The sequence below is a fragment of the Peromyscus eremicus genome, chromosome 23 (assembly GCF_949786415.1).
Source record: "Peromyscus eremicus chromosome 23, PerEre_H2_v1, whole genome shotgun sequence".
Lineage (NCBI taxonomy): Eukaryota > Metazoa > Chordata > Mammalia > Rodentia > Cricetidae > Peromyscus > Peromyscus eremicus.
Genome location: NC_081438.1, coordinates 20,143,399 through 20,168,242, shown reverse-complemented (window position 1 = coordinate 20,168,242; position 24,844 = coordinate 20,143,399). Strand labels below are relative to the sequence as shown.

At 46.7% G+C, this 24,844-nt stretch overlaps 1 protein-coding gene across 1 annotated transcript in view; it reads right to left on the bottom strand.

Annotated features, from left to right (window-relative positions):
• The window catches only part of Caln1 (calneuron 1), a 421,108-nt gene extending 408,524 nt beyond the window's left edge, over positions 1-12,584 (bottom strand). Inside the window, exon 1 of the mRNA XM_059249886.1 lies at positions 12,454-12,584. Within this exon, the coding sequence (XP_059105869.1) occupies positions 12,454-12,572 (119 nt within the window). The 5' untranslated portion in view covers positions 12,573-12,584. The remainder of the gene's footprint in view (positions 1-12,453) is intronic.
• Positions 12,585-24,844: the final 12,260 nt, after the last annotated feature.

Here is a 24,844-nt window from a genome sequence, read left to right as displayed (position 1 = left end):
TTCAGATGTTAAGAGCACTTCCTGTTCTTCTAGATGACCTAAGTTAGTTCCCAGCACCCATGTTGGGTGGCTCCCAACCACCTGTAACTCTAGCTCCAGGGGATCCAGCGCCCTCTTCTGGCCTCCATGGACACTGCACTCATGTGCATATACTCGTAATTAAAATAAAACAAATCTTTAAGAAACCAGTCTGAAAAGGCTACATATTATAAGTGACCCTGTGAAAAAGACACAACTATAGAGATATAAGATCCAAGAACAAAGAGAAAGTGTGAATAGGTGAAGCAGGGATACTTTTTCAGGACAGGGAAAGTATACTGTATGCTACTATAACTGTGTGCTCATAACAATATACATTTCTAAAATCTCATCAAACTTCAAGTTTACCTGAATGAGTGCCAATTTAAAAAGTTGTTTAAGCCTGTGGGCATGGTGACACATGCCTGCAATTCCAGCACTCAGGAGGTAGAGACAGGAAGATCGTTAGTTCAAGTCTATTCTCAGCTACAGAGGCTGAGGGCAGCCTGGGCGACATGAGACACTATCCCAAAGAAAACAACAAATAATAAAGTATTTAAGAGCTCAAACAAATCCTAGACTAGAATGCAAAATGGACCAAATTCATTTGTACTGCAGACAGATAAAATGATCTCACTGAAGAGAACAGGAAGAAATTGCAACTCAAATAGCTTTGGAAACAGACCCGCTGTGTAAAGCTAAATGCAGTAAATGCTGGACACAAGCATCGCAGCTGATGAAGTTGCCTCCCGTGGGTTGATGACATCATGGTTCTCGTGACACTGTGAATATATTCGGCCTCATTAAGTAAATGGATGGTGGACGGTCAGAGCCAAATTGCTCTACATTATAGTTTAGCAAAGTAGGAGTCTAGAATGATCCATGTGGTAGCAAATTAGGAAACAGCATAGATCAATGTTTAGACCAGGATAGTTACACATAGAAATCTGTGCAGATTGTATATATTATATATGTGTGTGTGTGTGTGTGTGTTGATCATACATAATATAAATAGTATATATATATGTGTGTGTGTGTGTGTGTGTGTGTGTGTGTGTATACACACATGTGCATATTTATTGACCCTGTCAGCTGAAAGGGCCTAGAACTTACAGTTGTCCCATAGCAACAAGAACACCTAGCACCCAGATCTTGGCTTCTGACACCATTCTCTAATCAAAGAAATTGGGGAAAGGTCTGGAGAAATGGCTTTAGTTAGTAGAATGTTTGCTCTGAAGCATGAGGACCTGAGTCTGATCACAAGAGCTCACATAAAAGAGCTGGGCATGGTGGTGTAAGCCTGTAACCCTCCTTCTAAGGAGATGGAGAGAAGGGTACCCTGGAGTTGGCAGCCAGCTAGCTCAGCTACCTGGTGGGTTCTAAGACAGTGAGATACCCTGGCTCAAAAAAAAAATCATGGTTAGTAGGCATCTGAGGAACAGCACCTCAGGATAATCTCTGACATCCATGGTCATGTGAATAGGAGGTGCACACCACACACATGAGAGTGCACACTGGAGAACATGCACACCAGGGGGGAAAAAAAACAGGCAAAAAGTGTGTAAGAAGAGGCTGGGATAGCTTGCAGTACCTCAAAATTACACATTGCTGGAGATGTTCCCCTTCACACTGATAAAAAACAATCCAAAGAGAAGACCTGCCCCCATCAGGCTACAATGTGTGAGTTGCCTTTGCCCACATATCTTAGCTGTTTAGTCCAGTGTGTCTCTAAGAAGTCAAATGACTATTGTCGTTGGCCCAGCCTAAGAAATCTCTTAATGTGGTGTTGCGGGATATTTGATCTCGCTGTGAAACACTGAGACAGTGTTAATAAAGTCAACCTTGGATCCGAGAGACCAACTGACCTTCCTTTTTGTCTGGAGACTCAGCTAGAGAACATCTCTCCATTTGTCCCAAATCAAAAAGCCCTTCCCTACTTCTTCCTGTGTGTCTCTCTATCCATCTTCCAGGGTTCTCTGGACTCTCTATGGCTAATTCTTGTCAACTAATCACTGGCTCCATCCCCTGATCCAAGGTTGATTTTATTAACACAGTCTCGGGGTTTCACAGGGCGATCAAATATCCCACAACCATGTGGGCTCAGCTTACAACCAAGTATCAATTAAAAGGGAGAATTTGAGTCAGGCAGGGTACTGACCTACAATCCTAGCACTCAAGAGAGGGAGGCAGAAGGACCAAGGGTTCAAAGTCATCCTCAGCTACATGGCCCAGGATACATGTCACCCCACCTCAGAAAACCAAAATAAATAACTAGGAAAATTAGCATCCAATTTAATACTTTCCAAAACACCGCTCCTATAGTATACTGTTGGGGGTTTGTTGAATTCTTTGGGCATCAGAGGGAGACTACTCCTATGGGACAGGTTTCCTAAAGAAGGGTGGTGGTTGTGACTAAGACAGGCATCAGATAGAAAAATGGGGCATACACCTGTAACTCCAGTTCTCGATAACTGAAACAGGATGATTGTAAGTTGGAAGCCAGTCTTAGCTACACAGTGAGACCCTGTCTCAAAACAGAGGAAGAGGGAGGATGGAGAGGGAGGGGAGAGGGATGGGAAGGGAGAGGGAGGGGAGGGAGGACTGAGTAGTAGATACACCTATGACATGTGCTACTATTTTCCCACCGTCTCACGGTCACGCATCATTTTTAAATGCTATTTACTCTTAGCTCTACATTTCCTCAAACGTACAGCTGTCCCCATGCCCACTCCTACATCTTATTAGTTAATGCGCCAGTGAAGACTCACGTGCCCTACTGTGCCACACATTTGTTCAATGCTTCGAGACAGACTAGACTACAATTGATTTTCTTTGCTATTACCTTAAGTGTTCTACTCTGTGTTTAGAAGACATAACTCACAGGCCTTGCTAGACTTGTCAAAGAAAGCCATGCATTAAAAGAGTCTTGAAAATACATTGTTGTTGGTTGCTTTTTTTTTTTTTTCTGAGTCTAACAAAATTCCTTTGGCTTTGTTTTGCTTTGGTTTTCTTAAGACTCAGTCTCATGTAGCCCAGGCTGGCCTCAAACTTGCTATGTAGCTAAGGGTAACGTTGAATTCCTGATCCTCCTGCCTCCACCTCCAGAGTATTGTGGGTTCATGGATTTCACCACAGCTGGCCTGCTAAGATTTCTTGGTACACTGATATTTTTCCCTACATTGAAATTCTCCAGTTAGTCTGAGGTCTCTGTCTCTGTCTGTCTGTCTGTCTGTCTGTCTGTCTGTCTCTCTCTCTCTCTCTCTCTCTCACACACACACACACACACACACACACACACATACACACACACACACACACACACACACACACACACACACACACACATACACACCTGCCCTCAACAATCCCAAAGGAGAATGACTTGGCAATCGTTGTATGAGAGAAGACAGTGACCACAGAGGCCCAAATATGGATGTGAACCAAAGCCACACAGCACTGAGATCCTACTAAGCCCCGTTCAGTTAGGAAAATACAGACGCACACAATCCGAGCACCATTCTATTCAAAGGAATCCGCCCAACCTGGAAGTTACATAGCATCAGTAACAGGCTGAGGTAAGACAAGGCATTTGAGAAGAATGTTGGTCAGGGCCAACTGCTGCAGAACCAGCTTCTAAATACATGGGACCATTGCACACAGACACTGTCTGCCTTAGACCCACACAAGAGCAAGCCAACCAACTTTACATCAGAGACAGGGAGGGTTCATGGAGCCTACTCCTAGCTGAGCAGCTTTGGCAGGCGTAAGATGCCCAGGTGGGGTGGGTCCATTTTCTTCTGGGAATCGGGCCCCTGTTAGGATGCTTATGCTCTGGAATATGACTTCACATCCATGCACATAAGGACAGTATTAAATAACTTCTGTGGCTATGAAAAGAGGACATGAACTTGGGGAGAGGGTGTGGCAGGGTTATCTGGGAGGAGCTGAATGGGAAGCAGAGGCTGAAAATGATCAAAATGTGATCAATACATGTTATCAAAGAATGGATCAAAAACGTTTTTTAATGCATTGGAGTTGGAGTAATAGCTCAGCTGTTCAGAGAACTGGCTCCTCTCACAGAGGACCTAGTTCAGTTCCCAGCGCCCATATCAGACAGTTCACGACTGTCTGTAGCTTCAGCTCCAACGTCCTCTTCCGGCCTCAGTGGGCATCTGTCCTCGTGTGGACATGCCCACAAATACACATGATTTCAAAATAAAAATAAATCTAAAAACTAAGAAGAGGACCGGGGGTGAGGGAAAGATTGATGAGCCTGCGTCAGAGAATCCAAGATGCGGCAGAAGGATAATTCCTCAGCTAAGATCGGGCGTCACGCGTTCGGTGGAGTGGCGGGCTCACACCTTGGCTGCACTCATGGTTCTCTTGTTCATCAAGGACGCTGCTCTTGACCCTGAGCGCTCTCACTTTCGTGTCCTTTGAGATGAGCTCCATTAACAAGCCATTTCGAGTACTTCCTCTCTCTAGCCTCCTGCCTCTCCACTTCTGTGTCCCCCGACCGTAAAAGCCCTGTCCTTCGATGAACCGGTACAACTGTTCTGGAGAGCAATTTGGCAAGAATTAGCAAAAGAAGATGTGTGTGTGTGTGTGTGCATGCGTGCGTGTGTGCGTGTGATAATGCTAGTATGTGTGCATGTTCACACCTGTGAATGCACACATATGTGGGGGTGAGCACGCTCATGTGCACATGCACGTAGAGGACAGACATCAACCACAGATGTCACTCCAACAGATGTCACCCACCTTGTTTGTATTTTTTTTTTGGGGGGGGGACGGTTCTCTGTGTTGTTTTGGTGCCTGTCCTGGATCTCACTCTGTAGACCAGGCTGGCCTCAAACTCACAGAGATCCGCCTGCCTCTGTCTCCTGAGTGTTGGGATTACAGGCGTGCGCCACCACCGCCCGGCTTGTTTGTTTGTTTGTTTTAATTTTTTAATTGCGATTATTTATTTATTGTGTGTGTGAATTGGTCGTGGCTCTCCTGTGGAAGTCAGACAACAACAACTTGTGAGAGTCAGTTCTCTTTTTCTATCGTGTGGGTCCCGGGGATTGAACTGGGGTCATCAGGCTTGGCAGCAAGCCCCTCTCCCCACTGAACCATCTTGCCAGCCATCTTACCTTGTTATTATTTTTATGAGTGGGACTGCTGTTGTTGTTGTCTCTCAGTGGACCCAGGGCTCATTAAGGAGCCTGACCAATGAGCCCCGGGGATCCATCCATTCACCTGTCTACACAGCATTAGTACTGGGATTGCAAGCATGCATCACCGCACCCAGCTTTAAGTGGGGATTAGAAATTAAACTCAAGCCTTCATGCCTGCCCGGCAAGCACTTTACTGAGCTAACTCCCCAGCCCCAGGGTACACTTTCTTGACCCAAATATTTTGTCTTTAGTACATATGCACAAGTTCATAAGGATAGACTTACAAAGATGATCGCTGCCGTATTGCTTGTGACAGGGCAAGCCAGTGGGAGAGCAAGAGTGAGGGAGGGAGGCGACATCACTTAACCAAATCACTGTACAATAGAGAAGAATGTCTGTCATCAGGGGCAGGGAGGTGGCTCACCGTGCATACTCAAGGACCAGAATTCAGATCCCCAGAACCCACATAAATTCAGCCTGCCAGTAATTCTAACCTTCAAAGATGAAGAATGAGGATCCCCAGAGCAAGCTAGCTAGCAAAACTAGACATATGAGTGAACCCTGAGTTTGATTAAGAGACCCTGCCTCAAAGAATATGATGGATGAGTGATGGGGGATGATTTCTGACATTGGCCTTTGGCCTGGAAAGGCATATGCACACACATGCATGCATGCCCCAATACACACATGTTCCCATACATGTAAACACACACACACACACACACACACACACACACACACACACACACTCAGATATACATCCCTAAATGAAACCTCAGACACACTTTGTTTTGGTTTTTATTGCTGTGAAAAGACACAGCAACTCTTACAAAGGAAAACATTTAATTTTCGGGGAGGAGCTTGCTTACAGTTTCAGAGGTTCGGTGCGTTATCATCATGGCGAGGAGCATGGCAGCATGCAGGCAGACATGGTCCTGGAGAAGGAGCTGAGAGTCCTACATCTTGCAGGCAACGGGAAATGGTTATGCAAGTCACACTGAGGGAAGCTTGAGCAAAAGAGACCTCAAAGCCCATCCCTACAGTGACACACTTCTTCCAACAAGGCTACACCTACTTCAATAAGGCCACACCTCCTAATAGTGCCATTCTCTATGAGCTTACAGGGGTTAATTACATTTAAACTACCACATGCCTTGATCTTGGATTCAGCCTAAAACATAAATTCTGTTCTGAGCACTAATCCATTTCCTTCATGAGCTTGTAAACTGGTGGGAAAACAGTCATCTCTTCTCTCCAACATCCACCTAGATGCAGACTCACTGACAATGGTCCCTGAGTGAGAACGCGTGCATAAGCATTTACCAGAAAAGAGGTTAAGTTTGTCTGCTCATTTGTCTGTCTGTTTGAGATAGGGTCTATGACAGTTAGTTTTCATTGTCAACTTGATACAACCTGGGATCACCTGGGAGTAGAGAATTAGTGAAGGATGGTCTAGATTAGGTTGGCCTGTGGGCATCCCTGTGAGGGACTTTCTCAGTTGGGTTCATTGAAGTGAGAAGACCCACCTCGAATATGGGCGGCAACATTCCCTATTCGTGAGCCCAGACTTGTATTTTAAAAAGTGGAAAATGCAGCTGGGTGGTGGTGGGGCACGCCTTTAATCCCAGCACTTGGGAGGCAGAGGCAGGCGGATCTCTGTGAGTTTGAGGCCAGCCTGGGCTACAGAATGAGTTCTAGGAAAGGTTCCAAAGCTACACAGAGAAAACCTGTCTCAAAAAACCAAAGTGGCGAACACTAGCTCAGCAGTAAGCAATTACTCTTGACTGTGCCCGTGATATGACGAGCTGGCTGCTTCAAGCCCCTGCTGCTGGAACTGCCTCCACGATGATGGACCGTCACCTGGAATTGGGAGCTAAGCCCAGATGTTGTGTTATAGCAACAGAAATGAAAGCAGAACAGGCCTTTACTCTGTAGTCCAGGCTAGCCTTGAAATCATGACACTTCTCCTAACACAGCCTCCTGGTTCTTGGATTGCAGGTGTGATCCACCAGGCTCAGCTGAATCTGTAAAATGTTTTGTTTTCATTTGGTTGTGCATTTGTGTGCGTACATAATTGTTGTATGTGTTAGTGCACATGCATGTGCAGGTGCATATGGAAGCCAAAGGCTGATATCAAGTGTGTCTTTTTTTTTTTTTTTTTTTTTTTTTTGGAAGGAGGGAATTTCAAGGCAGGGTCTTAGTACATAGCTCTGGCTGTCCTGAAACTCACTCTGTAGACCAGGCTGGCCTCAAACTCACAGAGATCTGCCTGCTTCTGCCTCCCCAGTGTTGGGATTAAAGCTGTGCACCACTATACATGGCACATCTACCTCATTTTTTTAAGATAGGGTCTCTCACTGAACCTGGAGCTCACCAGTTTGATCAGGCTAGCCCCAGGGATCCTCCTGTCTCAGACTCCCCAGAACTTGGCTCACAGACAAACGCTATTATGTCCAAGTTTTTATATGGGTTCTAAGAATCTGAACTCCGGTCTTTGTGCTTAGCAAAGGGTGGGTATGGAGTCTTACCACAATGTATTGATTCAACTGGTCTATCTTATTGATATGTGTTCATCTCTCACTGTGCTTCATCTAAACATTGAACTTTATCATAGATACGGTGTGTTGTCACACATTCATGCCTGCTGCCATGATGGTCCACAGCTAGAGGGTACTGAGGCAAACAACCATGGCCTGAACCCTCCAAAACTATGAGCCAAAGTTTATTAGAATAAGTGTGTTAGTCTCAGTTACACAAAAGTAACTAACAAAACCTCTAGCAACCCTTCTTGCTGCCCCTCAGGGCCCCCGAGGGCCTCCTCCTTCACACACACACACACACACACACACACACACACACACACACACACACTGAGCTCCAACCACAGTGTCTTTGCCTCCATTTAAAGTACTAGCATCCCCAATAAGGCTTTAGAAAACTCTTATCTAGAACATCAGTGTTCAGGGGCTGGGAGTTCAGAGGCTGTAGCCAAGTCAGTAAAGTACTTGCCTAGCATGCACAACACCCTGGGTTCCATAGCCAGTCCTCCATAAGCCAAGCAAGCTTAAAACCAGGCATGGTCTGTGTAATGCACACTTGCAATCCCAGTGATTAAGAGGCAGAGATACAAAGCTCAGAAGTTCGAGTTCATCCTTCACTACGTAGCACATAACAAATTTGAAGTTAGTATAGGATACATGAGACCCTGTCTCAAAAATTAATGATTGATTGATTGATTGATTGATTGATTACTGAGATAGTGCAGTCAATGAAGGGCCCTGTCACCTTGTAAGCATGAGGAGAAGAAGCTAATCCCTAGCATCCACATAAAAAGCCAAGTGTGGTGGCACGGATTTGTAATCCCAGTGCTGGGGTGGTGGAGACGAGCCAATTCCTGGGGTTCACTGGCCAGCCAGCCTAGCCTAACCAGCATGCTCCAGGCAAGTAAGAAACCAAAGGGACAGCTCCTGAGTAATGACACTTGACATAGTTCTCTGGCCACACACACACACACACACACGCATGCACGCATGCACACTAAGAGAGAGAGAGAAAGAGACAGAGAAAAACAGAGACACAGAGAGACAGAGACAGAGATACAATGTCCAGACCCAGTCCTTCCATTAACAATCCAAAGATGAGTCAAAGATGCCCACTGCCTCATCTTACTATAACATCCTATGTTACACGCTCTCCCCTGAAACCAGCTTCCTCAGAGACGCTCCACGTTGCAGCATCCTTGTTAGGTCTGATGAGCTCAGTAGCACTGAGCAAACCCTGCGTAGCACCCAGCGTGGGGACCATGGAAGTGCCTGGGGTCCCATGGGGGAAGGGGACACACAAAGAGGAAAAATAAGAGTGGCCTTTCAGGGCCTCCTTGAACTGATGACACCAACCTAGCAACCAAAGGCAGCTTAGCAACGGGGCAAGAAGAAGTTGAGTTCCTTTAGCCTCTTGCTGGGGAGGACCATAAGGCCACGGGGCAGTTTGTGGGACCTGTTTACGGAGAGACTGTCAAAGCTATTCAGAACAGGGGTGGGAGGGAGAAAGAGAAAGAGAAAAAAGTGCCCTTTGAATTTCCATTGCTTTGAGAGTCAGCAATTTAATGACTCATACATTCTAGATCCCTGCTTTGTCTACACATTTTCATTTCAAAATACGAAAAACACTTTGTTTGGAAGATTGGTTATTTTTAGCTTCTATATCAATAGTGCACATCCACTTCTCCCCAGAGAGAACAGCTTCCTCCAGATTGGCCCACAGCACCACCCTAGAAGTGAAGTTGTTTACTTTGCAGTATTTTGACAAAACTACATGGGCATCTCTCTATCCCATTTTTTGGGGGGTGGCCAACGGCACGACTGACCACCCGGGAGTCACTCAGGACCAGTTCTCTGATAGTCAGCTTTGTCAACTTGACACAGCCTAGCGTTGCCTGGGAAGAGAGTCTCAGTGAGGGGCTTGTTAGTTGGTCTGTGGAATTGCTGTGGGAAGATCCAACCTACCACGGGCAGCTCCATTCCCTAGGCAGAGGTCCTGAATGGTGTGAGCATGGAGAAATCATGTTTGCATTCATTCTTCTCTGCTCTTGACTGTGGATATACTGTGACTCTTTGAAGGTGGTCGATGTTGTCACCAAAGATGAACTATAAACCTAGGACTGTGAGCTGAAATAAGTCCTTTTCCTCTAAGTAGTTTTTGGTCAGGGTATTTTATCACAGCAACATAAATGGCCAGATCCACTGGCATGGACAGAAATGGAAGAACATTCTTTCGGCCTCCATATCAAGCAGCCCTATCAAGTGGCCTTACAAATCAGAACAACTAGCTCTCCATGGGCTCATTTGTAACCTTGCAAATGGTTACAGCTTCAATCTCAACAGAACAACTTAGTATTGGCCTTGGAGGCACACAGCTACAATTCCAGCACTCAGGAGAATGGGGCAGGAGGATCGTGGGTTTTATATCAGCCTGGGATCCAAAGGAAAACAATGTAAAAGGAGGGAGGGTGGGGAGGAAAGAACTTACCATATTTAAGGTAGGAAAACCCACATCGTCTACAGGTTGCACCATCCCAAAGACTGAGGTCCCAGACTGAATAAAAAAGAGTTTTAAATGACAACTACCACTTATCTCACGCTCTTCCTAAGTGTGGGTGCCATGTGAGCAGACACCCCAAAATCCCGCCAATATGCCTTCCCCACCATGGTGGGCCGTAGCGCCACAAATCACAAGTTGAAATAATCGTTTCTCCCTGAAGTTGCCCTTTGTTGGGCTTTTGTCACGGGCATGGCAAAAGCCACTAAACACCTGGCCACGCTTCTCAAGTAGCCATTCTGAGCCCATTCTTAGACACAAGCTACCCTCTGGTTCAGAGTCCTCAGGAGGGTTCACCCTGCATGTCAAGATGCTCTTGACCAGGAGTTAGTCAGCTCCTGCCCTTGAGTGGTCTTGGAGAAGGTTCTGGAATCTAGATAGAGTCTTGCAATGTCCTGTGCCTGAGCCCTCTACGCTTCCATTTCCACAATTCTGTGGAAACATGATGGAGAAATCAAGGAGTGCATCACCAAAAATATTTCCACTCCCACCCCCCCATAAGCCTAAGTTCAATCCCTCCACCAAGAACACTTTCCACCTCTAATAGGAGCTGGGATGGAGAGGGCAAGAGACTCCGTGACCAACAGCCTTAGAGAGAGAATCTCAGAACTGACCAATTTCAAGAACTTACTATCATCTAACCTTTGATGCTGGTATCACACAGATCTAAAATTCCCTTCTACACAAAACCAGCCAGGCATGGAAGGATTCCAGGGCAAAGAAAAAGAGTAAGATCAAAACCCAGGGAGTCCCGTGGCTTGGTAACATATCGGGCCCACATCCTGAACCGACCTCGTCTATACACAGGGGGGAGGCAAGGAAGAACAGAAAGGAGGAGACAGAGGAGGGAGTGGAGGAGGAGGAGCAGGAGGAGGAAAAGGAAGAAGAAGAGGAGGGGGTTAAAAAAAGGAGGTGGAGAAAGAGAGACAGGAGGAGGAGGGTGTGGTGGAATGGCAGAGAAGGAGGTGGAGGAGAAAAGAGAGGGAAAGAGAAAAAGAAGAAGAGGGGAAGGGAGGACATTTTGGAGGGGAGGAGGGGGAGGGGAGAAGGGAAGAAGAGGAGGGGAGAAGGGAAGGGGAGAAGGGGAGGGGAGGAGGGGGAGAAGAGGGGAGGAGGGGAGGAGAGGAGGGGAAGGAGAGGAGGAAATCATAGTTGTCCTCAGAGAGACTTGGATAGGAATTCTGGGTTCTCCTTCGACTCTATGACCTCAGGTCAGTTACTCAGTATTTGTTAATACTTTTCTCTTGTAAAAATGCTCTTACACAGCTAGGCCTGGTGATGCAGACCCTATATTCGAGCTACTTGGGAGACTGAAGCAGGAAGATTTCAAGTTCGAGGACTATATGGGGTACTGTGTAGGTTTAAGGCAAGGCTGAGAAACTTAATGAAGCCATGTCTCAAAGTAAGAAAAAGGAGTTGGAATATAGTATGGTGAGAGAGCACCTGCCTAGAATCCTCCAGTGAGGGGCTGGGGTGTGGCTCAGTGGTAGAACACCTGCCTAGAATCCCCAGTGAGGGGCTGGGGTGTGGCTCAGTGGTAGAGCACCTGCCTTGAATCCCCCAGTGAGGGGCTGGGGGTGTGGCTCAGTGGTAGAGCACCTGCCTAGAATCCCCCAGTGAGGGGCTGGGGTGTGGCTCAGTGGTAGAGCACTTCCTCCAAATCCCCTAATAAGGACCTTTACAGTGCTAGTCTAATACATACAAGATCCTAGGTTCAATCTCCAGTACTCTTCACACACACACACACACACACGGGATTTAAAAGATCCTCGTGGAAATATTTTGAGAATTAATTAAAATGACCTATGTAAAGGTTCCATCTTCATGCTGTCACTTGCTCTGCATTCTGCAAGTTACATCTGTTTCGAAACTCACACCCTCTCAAACCCGGTACTGATAGTGACTTTGCAACCACACCCTCTTGCCTTGAGCGTGCATCTCAAATGGAGTCCATGGAAACCCACCTCCTCCAGAATCCATATAAATATAATCCATATGATCTCTGTCTCCTGCTGAGAGCTCATCCTTGGGGACGCACCCCCCACCCCCATGGACTGACTTTTCATAGGCTCTCCTCTCTCTCCTGGGCATCACAACTCTCAGACCCCACCCCACTCCCCTACCTGGGAGTTGCAAAGCAATCTAGGTCCAGGGATTTGGGGTTGGGGGGAAGACTTGCCAGGTGGGGAAGTCAGGGGCTTGGCTTCTCCGTGGCTCCTCTCCCCCTTCGGGGGTTTCTTGGTCCCCTTTTGTCTCATTCTCAGGCTTCCCATCTCCAGGTTGCTCGGGCAGCCGCATCAGGGGTCCAGAGTGATGTGGTCAGAGATTTGGGGGCACATCAAAGGAACATCAGCGAAGATATTGAGACTCTGTAAGGAGTTGACAGAAACTTACTGCCAGAAACAATGCTGAGCAATTATTTACTCAAAGTCAGTTGCCTAAATAATTCACACCTGCCCTTCCATGTTTACACAGGACAATGGTAGATACAACCGGTGGCACAAGAAATATAATTATAGTCCTGACAGATGTTTAGTTATTAATAAGGGCTCAATGTCACCAGAGAGTATTATATAACAAATGGATCTGCGCCTCTGGAAGCAACTCTAATCTTTCTAGGTACTTTTCCATTCACACCCTTGGGCATTGCCGAAGCAATATAAAATGAACAGCAGCAGACACCAACTGGAGGGCTACTTGCAAAAGAGCCCAGCACTTCACACAGAGAATTTGCGCTAGGGGTGGAGCTCAGTGGCAGCCGCTTGCCTAGCATCGGTGAAACCCTGGGTTCCATCCCTACCACCCCTGCCTTCCTTAGCCAAGGAGAAAGTGTTGCCAGGCTTGGTGGAGCATGTCTGAAACCCCAGGTACTCGGGAGGTTGTAAGTTGTAAGTTCAAAGCCAGCTTGAGCTACAGAATAAGACTCTGTTTCAAAAATAAAACATTTTTTTAAAAAAAGTAGCAGTAAGATGACTCAGCAGATAAAGACGTGCTAACTCTGCCCCTTGAGTTCAAGCCTTAGAATCCACATAACAGTGGAGAGAAAGAACAGACTCCATGGAGTTGTCCTTTGACCTCTGCATGTACTCCATGGCACGCATGCACCCACACACACAAATCATGCATGCATACATGTACATCATGCACATATATAATAATAAATAATAATTTTTAGATAAAAAGAGAGCTGGAGGTATAACTAAGTGGTTGGGCTGGAATGTCCCAAAGAATGGGACTATAGGGAGCTCTTTCAGAGAAGAAACTTCTCAAGTTCAGATTACTAAGCAAGATATGTGTGGTCTCACACACACACACACACACACCAGCACTGGTCTTTAGACATTGTGTTTGTCGTGTGTTTCACCACTGATAAATGCTTAGGGAAACCCACTTAAATGGGAATAGTTTATTTTGGCTCACAGCTTCAGTGGTATCAGTCTGTGATGCTTGGTTTGTTGCTTCCGGCTCCTGTTGTAAAGTAGAACATCATGGCAGGTGGTGATGGAGCAAAGCTGCTCACCCCATGGTGGCCAGGAAGCAGAGAGAGAAGCAGGAAGTGGCCAGGGATATAATATGTCCTTCAAAATCCAACCCCTAGTGATGCACTTCTTCAGCTAACCGCCACCCCCTTAAAGGCTCACTCCTTCCCAATAATGTCATCAGATTATGACTCTACCATTGGGTTAATACATTCATAAAATCAAAGCCTTCAGAAATTGATCATCTCCAAAAAAAAATCTCACCTCTGAATACTACTGCACTAGAAACCAAGCCTTCAACATGTGAGGTTTTGGAGACAAACTTCACAGCCAAACCATAACACAGTGCTATATAACAATTTCCTCTGGGCTGAAACAGTCCATCCTGGAGGGAAACTCCTTAAGACTCAGGAAGTTAAACAACCCAAACATCTCAGGAAGTCTCTGAAACTTAGCAGATTCACAAAGCTGTTTGATCCTAGTTAGCTTTAACTTTCAACCTCACACAGCCTAGGGTCACCCAAGAAGGAAATTTCAGTTGAGAGATTTCCCAGATGAGGTTGGCCTGTGGGCATGTTTGTAGGAGATCATATTGATTGTTAATTGATTGGAGAAGGACCAAGCCCACTGTGGGCAGCACCATTCCCTGGGCTGGTGGTCCTGGGCAATGAAAGTTAGCTGAGCTGGGGCAACCAGCAAACAGCATTCCTCCATGGTTTCTGCTTCTGGTTCCTGCTTAAGTTACTGCCCTGATTTCATTCGATAATGAACTGTGATCTGGATTACAAGCCAAATTAACCCTTTGCTCCCTGAAGTTTTGGTCAGTGTGTTCCATCACAAAAACAGAAAGGAAACATCTCCCTCTCCCTCCCCAAATTATTTAAGCAGTTAGAACTGCTGAGAAGAGGAGACTATCTAACCTGTTGAGCTGCCTACAAGTCATGCAGTGAGCTTCCATGAGTTGTCGCCCATGCTGGGTGACCTTTCACTGACGCAACGGTCTCTGAGTCACCCATACTCCTGTAAGCAATATGTTCATTGGTTCACCATGTTGGCCTTTGGTAGTTTGGTGACTTTGGTCTGTTATCAGTCCCCAATCTGGAATGAATAGACCTTTGTACATGTCTCCCTAGGAATGGTGTCCCACCACGGGCACACACACAACAACACCAAGTCTCAGACACACAGTCACAATACACACCAGCATGGATCTTCAGACACACACACAAAAGCAATGGATTTCAGATGCCCACATGTGTCTGTACACGTTCAACAGCCTCCATCTCTGGGCACACGCTCAGAGAACGGTGCTTTTGGTCCACACTCACACACTCGTACAACAGCCTTAGTCCTTGGCGACGAACCCCTAGTTACAACCATGTCACCTCAGACCTGAATTCAACCTCCTCCTCTGACTTTCACATACCAGGTACTCTTATACCCCCACGCGGCACCCCCACAGCTGACGCCACTGCACACGCTGTCCCCACCTGCACAGTGCCACACCACTCTCTCACATGCCCCTGTGACTCACTGATTCACATGCGCTGACACCCACTCCCCACGCAAGAGGCATGCATGCATCTAGACTCTCTCGGTCGCCTCCCGTCATCTCGTGAAGTTCAACGGGAAAAACAAATTTTCCATGTGCTGACAGTAGACGTTTTTGAAAAGTGACATTTTATTTTCAAATATGGTTTTAGCTGCCAAGGGAGAGCTAGCACCCTGAGAGCTGTGAGTGGTGGGAAAGACAGACTTCCAAAGATTTCCAGTTGGCTCCCTCAGGCAAAATCCTTCCCTGTCAGGCTCTGCGCGGCAGAGCGGCCACCGGGAAAGTGCTGTTAACGGTAATGGAGCTGCGGACCTGGACATAGAACTGTTTGGAGTTCTTTGCCAGGCTGTCCAAGCTCATGGGCATCGGGCTTGTGATCTCAATCCACTTAATGATTTGGAGCTTGCCCATGTTCCTCAGGAACATGGCCTCAGAAGAGACAGTTCCCCATGTGGAACAATTGCTCCTGCAGCTCAGGGAGCCTTAGGTGTCCAAGAAGCTCCAAGCCAGGAGGCCCAAGACGGAGCAAAATCCTCCAGCCAGAAGCCACGCCACTACAATTCCCCTCTCGCTGCCTGCTCCAAGAACAGCGCTGGGGAAATGGCTCAGTCAGTAAGTACAGTGTTTGCCATACAAGCATGAAGACCCAGGTTCAATCCCCAGAACCCAAATTTAAAAAGCTGGACATGGGCTGGAGAGATGGCTTAGCAGTTAAGAACACAGGCTGCTCATCCAGAGGACCTGAGTTCAATTCCCAGCATCCACACGGTAGATAACAACCACCTGTAACTCCAGATCAAGGGGATCACCACCCTCTTCTGACCTCTGTAGGCACACACCGTGTGCCTACAGTGTACCAACAAACAAGCACATATATACAACTAAAAAAATTAATATGGTCATGGTGATGTACATCGGTAACCCCAGTACTGAGGTAATAGAAATGAGAGGGTCCCGGGAGTTCACTGGCCTATTCGGTGAGGTTCAGGTTTAGTGAGAAAGCCTATCTCAAAGAACAAGGGCAGGCCAGCAAGATGGCTCGGAGAGTAGAGATGCTTGTGTATGGGCCTGACAACCTGAGTTCAAACCCTGAGTCTCACAAGGTGGAAGAGAGGACAATTGCCAAGGGTTGTCTTTTGACCTCCCATGGTTGGCATGCATGCTTGAACTCTCTCTGTCTCTTTGTCTCTGTCTCTGTCTCTCTGTCTCTCTCTGACTCTCTCTCTCTCTCACACACACACACACACACACACACACACACACGTGCGCGCGCGCATGCATGTGCACAAGATGTATGCACACACAGAGAATAAATAAATTAATCAATTAAAAAACACACACAAGGCAAGTCAAGCATGTTGGTGCACACCTTTAATCCCACCACTCAGGAGGCAGAGGCAGGCGGATCTCTATGAGTTCAAGGCCAGCCTGGTCTACAGAGCGAGCTCCAGGACAGTCAGCGCTACATAATAGCACTGTCTCAAAAAACAACAAAACAAAACAAACAAACAAAAATACACAGGGTGGACAGAACCTGAGGAATGCCACCCAGGGTTATTCTCTGACCGCCATATTTGTATGCATACATATGCTCCCGCTGTGTGTTTCTTCCTCTCTTGTTGCTTCAATAAAATACCCTGACAAAATAACTTAGAGGAGAAAGGGTTTATTTTGGTTCAGGATTCCAGAGGGACACAGTCCATCATGGTGGGGAAGGCATGGTGACAGGAGCGATGTGGTACTTTGAATGTCACTGGCACCCATAAGCTCATAGGGAATGACACTATTAGGAGGTGTGGTTTTGTTGGAGTAGGTGTGGCCTTGTTGGAGGAAGTGTGTCACTGTGGAGGCGGGCTTTGAGGTCTCATATATGCTCAAGCCACACCCAGTGAGTCAGACCACTTCCTGTTGCCTGTTGGTCAAGATGTGGGACTCTCAGCTACTTCTCCAGCATCATGTCTACCTGCATGCCACCATGTTGCACCATGATGATGATGAACTAAATCTCTGAAAATGTAAGCCACCCCAATTAGATGTTTTCCTTTATAAGCATTGGCATGGTCATGGCATCTCTTTACAGCAATAGAAACCCTAACTAAGACAGGCAGGAAGCTGACTGGTTGCATTGAAACCATACTCAGGAAGCAGAGAGAGAAAAGGAAATGGAATCAGGTTATGAAACCGCCAATTCTGCCCCCAGTGAGGTACTTCCTTCAGAAGACTCTGCCTCCTAAAGGTTCTGTTAATTTCCCAGATAGTGGCACCAGCTAGGGACGAAGTATTCAAACATATGGGCCTGTGTAGTACATTTCTCATTCAAACCACAACAGAGAGAGATGGAAACAAAGACAGACAGAGAGATACAGAGAAAGAGAGACAGAAAGAATGGTAAAGGCCAAGATACCCCTCACATTCCAGGACTGACCACCCATGAGTACCAAGTGAAACACCCAGCATGGGCCTCTGGGAGAACAGAAGATAGACCTTCAGCCCCCTCCCCCCATCTAACTAGCTGCTTCTCCTGAGCCCCAAGGGGCCTCATGTGCTGTGGGGGACCTACAGTTGATTCCTAATGAAAATGGTTTGGTCCCCCCAAATTACCAGTGACCTCATTTCCTGATGAGATTTCTGAGGACAATTCACTCCAGGATTTATCCTGGAAGTCCATCTGTCAACTTCCCATATCATCTTCTGGAAGAGGAGCAGGTGTTTGTGCCCAAATCCTCAAGTTTGAGTTCTGTGATAATGGCGGAGTGCCCATTATCATTCTTTTTAGCTCCTTGCTCCAAGAACTTATCCACCCACTTCCTGAAGCACCTAAAACATCCCCGGATACATTGGCCAGCCTTGCAAGATGAGTGGGTGTTGTTCGAAACCACACACACCCCCAAATGACATTATACTGGGTCTGCCCCTCGGGAACTTCATCAGCCCTATCACTTGTGGGTGTGTGTATATGTGTGTGACTGCATGTGTGTATGCACATGTGTGCACATGTTTCTGGAGGCTGGTGGTGAATATTGGGTGTCTTTCTCAATCACTCTTTGGTCTTAATTTTTCTTTTAAATTTTAAAAATTACACACACACACACACACACACACACACACACAGGTGTGTGTGTATACATACACATGTGTCCCAGGGATTCAGCTCAGGTCGTTAGACTTGCCAGCAGTCACCTTCATCCAACGAGCCATCTTGCTGGCCCTCCACCTTATATTTTGAGGCAGGTATTTTACTAAAACTAGAACTCACCACTTAGGTTAGAGGTTGGCTGGCCAACAAGTCCCAGGGACTAACCTGTCTCCACCTCCCCAGTACTCACCAGGATTACAGACTCACACCACAGCACCCAGATGTTGACATGGGTCCTGGGCATCTGAACTCCAGATGTTGACATGGGTTCTGAACTCTAGCCTGCACCTCAAGAATAAGCTCCTTCTGTCAGTCTTTACATGCATGCTTTGTTGACACCCATGGGAGGCCTAACCCTTCCTGAAAGGAGACAGAGAAGTAGATGGGGGGGGGGGTAAGATGTGAGTCAGGGGAGGGAACAGGAGGAGAGAAGGGAGGGGGAACTGTGGTCGGTATATAAAATAAATGGAAAAAATTAATAAATAAAAAACCAGAGTATGTTGACCCAGTGCCTCCAAGGACAGTGAGATAATATAAAGACACCACAAGTCAAAGTATGGGGTAATGGGAAACTGTCTCAAACAGGAAGCCACAACTCAGTCTACTGACTATGGCTGGGAAGGAAGCTAGCCCGGCAATGTGATATCCAAAGAGAAACTGAAAACCCAGACTCCCAGACTTGTCAAAACAACAGACAGCTGGTTTCATTAAATCCTGCCAATAAAGACCTTAACGCTTTAAGAGTCTCTGGGAGAAAACAAGAGCAAATTCAGGCATAGTGGCACACACCTGGGATCGCAGCTCTCAAGAGGTGGAGGCAGGAGGATCAGGAATTCTAGGTCATCCTCAGCTATAATGAGTTTGAAAATAAAAATTGTTTGAGAATCTGTCTCAAACAATTGATAGATAGATGAATAGATGATAGGTAGATAGATAGATAGATAGATAGATAGATAGATAGATAGATAGATGATATGTCTTAGTTAGGATTTTTATTACTGTGAAGAGACACCATGACCACAGCAACTCTTACAAAGAAAAACACTTAATGGGGTGGCCTACTGTTCAGAGGTTTCATCTATTATTCTCATGGTGGGAGATGGCAGTGTGCAGGAAGACATGATGCTGGAGCCTAGAGTCTTACATCTTGATCAGCAGGCAACAGGAAGTAAACTGAGACACTGAGGGTGGCTTGAGCACAGATGAGACCTCAAAGCCCTCCTTCATAGTGACACACTTCCTCCAACAAGGCCACACCTACTCTGACAAAGCCACACCTCCTAATAGTGCCACTCCCCTTTGGGGGTCATTTTATTTCAAACTATCACATGATAGATGATAGATAGATAGATAGATAGATAGATAGATAGATAGATAGATGGATAGATGGACAGATGATTAGTTGATAGATGACAGGTGATTATGGATAGATGTGGATGAATGAATGGTAGATGATCAACAGATAAATAGCTATTAGATGATTGCCAGATAGATAGACAGACAGACAGACAGATAGATAGATACTAATTAGATTGTTTAAATAAGTGAATACATTACTAACTAAATATAAGTTCTGCTGTGGGATGGTCTGTATGTCAAATTGCTCTGATTGGTCAATAAATAAAACACTGATTGGCCAGTGGCCAGGCAGGAAGTATAGGTGGGACTAACAGAGAGGAGAACAGAGAAAACAGGAAGGCGGAGGGAGTCACTGCCAGCCGCCACCATGACAAGCAGCATGTGAAGACACCGGTAAGCCACGAGCCATGTGGCAAGGTATAGATTTATGGAAATAGATTAATTTAAGCTATAAGAACAGTTAGCAAGAAGCCTGCCACGGCCATACAGTTTGTAAGCAATATAAGTCTCTGTGTTTACTTGGTTGGGTCTGAGCAGCTGTGGGACTGACGGGTGACAGAGATTTGTCCTGACTGTGGGCAAGGCAGGAAAACTCTAGCTACAAAGTTCCATTTCTGTCTACATAGCAGGGTTGCTTCTACTGAAGTTGACCATTGACGATGACCTCAGCCCCTCCTCCCAAACTGGTGATATGTCCAGTCAACCCCTGTACTACTGATATACAGCCAGCTCCTGGCTGGGCTGTTATAGGGTTACTCAGCACCAGAACGTCACAGAGAACTGAGGCCAATGCCTGGACCCAGGGCAGGTCAGCAGGAATAAGGTGTCCTTAGCCAAAACATACTTTGGGTACCAACCAGTTTAGCTGTCAGAAGGAGGGCTAGCTTCCTGGAGTTTCCCAGGACTCAGAGTCTCCCCACCCCCACCCCCAGGAAACTAGGGGACAATTTGAGTATAGCTGGAGGGCTCCCAGCTGGGGCCTAACTAAACAGGGCTAATAGACATTTTTGTTTCCTCCCCACCCCACCCCGTTTCCTTCCCTTCTCCTCTCCCCTGTCACTATCCCTTCCTCCTTCCCTGACAGTGGCTCACTCATCCTGCCCTGGAACACTCTATGTAGCTCAGGCTGGTGCTCAATCTTCCTGCTTCAGCATCCCCAGAGCTGGGATCACAGGCCGGTGTCACCATAGCCCACCTCCCCACTCCCTCTTTACATCCCAAACAACAGGAAAATGAAGCTGGGGAAAGCACCCCGAGCTTGTGTGAGCCGACCTAAGTCAGGGCATCAAGAACAAATGAGACTCTAAACCAAAAGTGACCAGGAAATCCATTTTGAGCCTGCAGCCGCCATATCCCAACCCTCACACAGCAGCTCCCTTGGTTACCAGCCAGGCTCTTTCACCCTCTCGGGCGCCTGAGCGACTACTTAATCAGGCATTGTGCGTTTGAATGTATTCATTATATTCTAATATGATTATGTCCAATCCAGTAGACTGAAACAGATTCATCCAGATGTGTAATTAGTCTCTAAGTGCCGATTATTCTTGGTGTCAACTTGGCAGGGACTTTGAGAACGGAGAAGCATTCACGCTCCTTGTTTATTAGCCATGCTTGTGGTGGGGCTCATCCATGCATCAGGCTGGGTCAGGGTCATCTATGGAGCCCTGGAACCCACAGGCACACTCCTAGTGACCCCCGGGTCTCCTGTCACTGCTTCCCTGCTCCCGGTCTTTGAGAAGGGGCTTTGGGAGGTGGGGGTGACTGGCACCCTCTGGGGCTCTGGAGAAGGGTGTAGCCTCTACACTCACATGGTACTCACAGGGATGTTAGCCATACAGTCACCCTGAGGGAGCATCTTCCCCAACCTGGCTCTCTGCTTGCAAAACAATCCCCCTCAAGTCTACAAGAGCCTTCTGTGGGGACTAGATCTTCAAGTCAGCCTTACTGGATGGGACTTCCGGTAGTTCAAGCTTTTATGTCGCAAGTTGTCACTATAAAGTTTTTTTTCCCAATTTTTAAATTATATTTATTTATCTGTGGGCCTGGGGTGGGTAGGGCACATGCCACCACGTGTATGTGGCAGTCAGAGGACAATTTGTGACAACTGGTTCTTTCCTTCCACCCTGTGGTCCTGGGGACTGGACTCAGCTCACCAGCCTGGGTAGCAAGCACCTTTACCCACTGAGCCATCCTGTCAGTCTGCCCAGGGAGCATCGTGCAAGAGGGGGTGAAAAGATTCCAAGAGCTAGAAGTGCTGGAGGATCCGGTGGAAACAAAGTTCTCTGAACATCCCAGGACTGCCCCACACAGGAGTTCACAGAAGCTGCAGTTGCCTGCAAAAGACCTTCGATAGGTCAAGCCAGCGAGAGACCCTGTCTACAAAATAAGGTGGAACAATAGTGAGATGGTTCACCAGGTAAAGGCACTTGCCTCCAAGCCTCACAACCTGAGTTTGATTCCTGGGACCCACATGATGGCAGGAGAGACCCAACTCCTTGCAAGTTGTCCCCTGAACTCCACATTTCACACTGTGGCACATGCATGCCCCTCGATGCACAAGAAATAAATAAAATGTAATAAAGGAAACAGTTATGTAAGGTAAACGGATTGAAGAAAAACCCCAATGTCCGTTTCTGGCCTGTACACGCTCACGTAAATACATGCGTGCATACCTTCACAAACATGTACACAAGCATGTAGAATCCACGCACGTGCAGAGAGGGCCCTGCAGGACTGAGCTCTGGGGACTTTAGGGAATTGCTTGTTACCCCAGTGAGCAGTCTCCAAGCAGCTGCTTAGATCAAGTTCACCTTGGCCTTTGGCTCTACGATGGCGTTCAGTGGTGCTCTGCACTGACCCCTGGTGTTCATGGCGCACACTGCAGCACACTGTGCAGGCTCATCACTACCCCGGGGTCTGTCCCGCCTCCTAGGGTACCGTTCAGTTTTCTGCTTTCATCTTGCTGTCTACAGAGCCTTCCTTTTACTAAAGCATAAGACAGAACAGCAGCAGCACCTTAGTAAAACCCTCTCATGATTTTTCATTCCCTGCCTGCCACCCCAGCAGCTTCTGACACCATCCACTGTTCACACTGTGTGGCCCCTGAACAGCTTCAACCAGCTCATGAATACCTCAGCATCCATGGATTGTATGCATCTACTGGGGTATTTGTGTCCAAGCCATGCACATCACCTGTCTTTCAGATCACATACAGCCAAAATCAGACTCTCCCGTCTCCCAGGTCTCAGCTAAGCACACACCCAGCCTCTCTCAACTCCCAGGACTCGGTCTGGTGCACACTTGGTTACCTCGCAGGCCTCCACTCAGTACATACTTAGGTTCTCCCATCTCCCAGGCCTCAGCTCAAGGCACACAAGGCCTCTGTAGTCTGCCAGACCTCAGTTAAGGGCACAGGCAGCCTCTCTAGCCTTCCAGCACATCTATCTCCTGTCTCTCAGGCTTCAGTTCTGCACATACCTGGCCTCTCTCACCTCTCAGTCTTCAATGTCACCTCCTTTTAGAGGCAATTTCCAGTCCCTGAGTTTCGGGGTAACTTTCTGTACACAACTTCCACATACTCTGTCCTCCCGTCAAAGCATTTATCACTATCTAAAATGAGCATATCCATTCATCTCATTATCACTTGCTAAGCCTTAAAATATCATAGTAGCTCCTATTTGACCAACTCTCCTGCAAACGGCAGCCATAAATTCTGCACAGTTTATAAAAGACAATGTTCCCAAAGCCAAGGAGGTATGACCAGAAGGGGGAAGAAATGGAGGGAGGTGATGTGTGCAAAAGAGGGTGGTAACTTTTCAGGGGCTTCCTGGTCTATGGCTTTTGCCTGAGGGCAGTGAGAATTCTGGCTTTGGACAATCAGAATTCAGAGTTGGGGCTGCAGGTGGCTCAGTAGTTAAAAGCACTCGCTGCTTTTGCAAAGGACCAGTTTGGTTCACAGGAAAAAAAAAAAAAATGCAGGGTTTACAACCACCTACAACTCCAGATCCAAGGGGCTCCAAATCCTTTTCTGGCCTCCTTAGGCATGTGTGTGTATGCACGTGCATGCACACACACACACACAAAAAAAAAAATAAAATAAAATAAATAAATAAATAAATAAATAAAATAAAATAAAATAAATCTGTTTGTAAAAGAATTCAAAGTTGAAAACAACACCAGAAACTAGAAAGTGAGAAGACATGCTAGGAACTGTCACCATCTTGGCAGGAATTGATGACAGTTTCCCCACCCCACCCCCACCCCACAGTGTATGTGTACGTTCACATGTATATAGACACAGGTGTGTGTGTACGTGCATGCTGAGGCCCACAGTTAACACTCATTGTCTTCCACAATTGCTCTTCACATTCTTGATTTGCTTATTTACTTGTTTATTCTATTCTTTAAACATTTATTTATTGTGTGTGAAAGGAAAAGCATGCACGTGCATGTATTTGGTTCATGTGTGAAGGTCAGAGGACAACTTGATGGAGTAGTTCTCTCCTTCCGCCATGTGGGTCCTGGGGATCGAACTCAGGACATCAGGCTTGGCAGCAAGCACTTTTACCCACTGAGCCTCTTCCTAGCCCTCCATCTTATTCACTGAAGCAGGGTCTCTCACTTGAACCTGTGATGGATAACATTATGCTGTAAGTTTAAATCACTGTGCTTAAGAGATCTATAAAACCAAAATGCCTCGAACCTGTAGGCCCCACTTGACCAAGGACAGATAACTTCCTGGAATACTGGGGGCTGTTGATAACAAATCATGTGGTTCCACTTCTGTAAACAAGCTTGATTGCCCCAAAGATCACAGGATGTGTGCTTGATTACTCATAGGCAGGAAGTACGTCAGAATTGTGCTTGCCTCTGATTGCACAAAAGCAGGAAGCATATAGTCTTGTGAGTTTTGCCTTTATATAGCCCCTGACTAATGTAATTCAGAGCCATACTCTCAGCACGAGTCTCGGGTACGGACCTGGCCAGTATCTATGGTCCTGGCCAATATTTAATAAATCCTCTTATTTATTAAAATTTATTTATT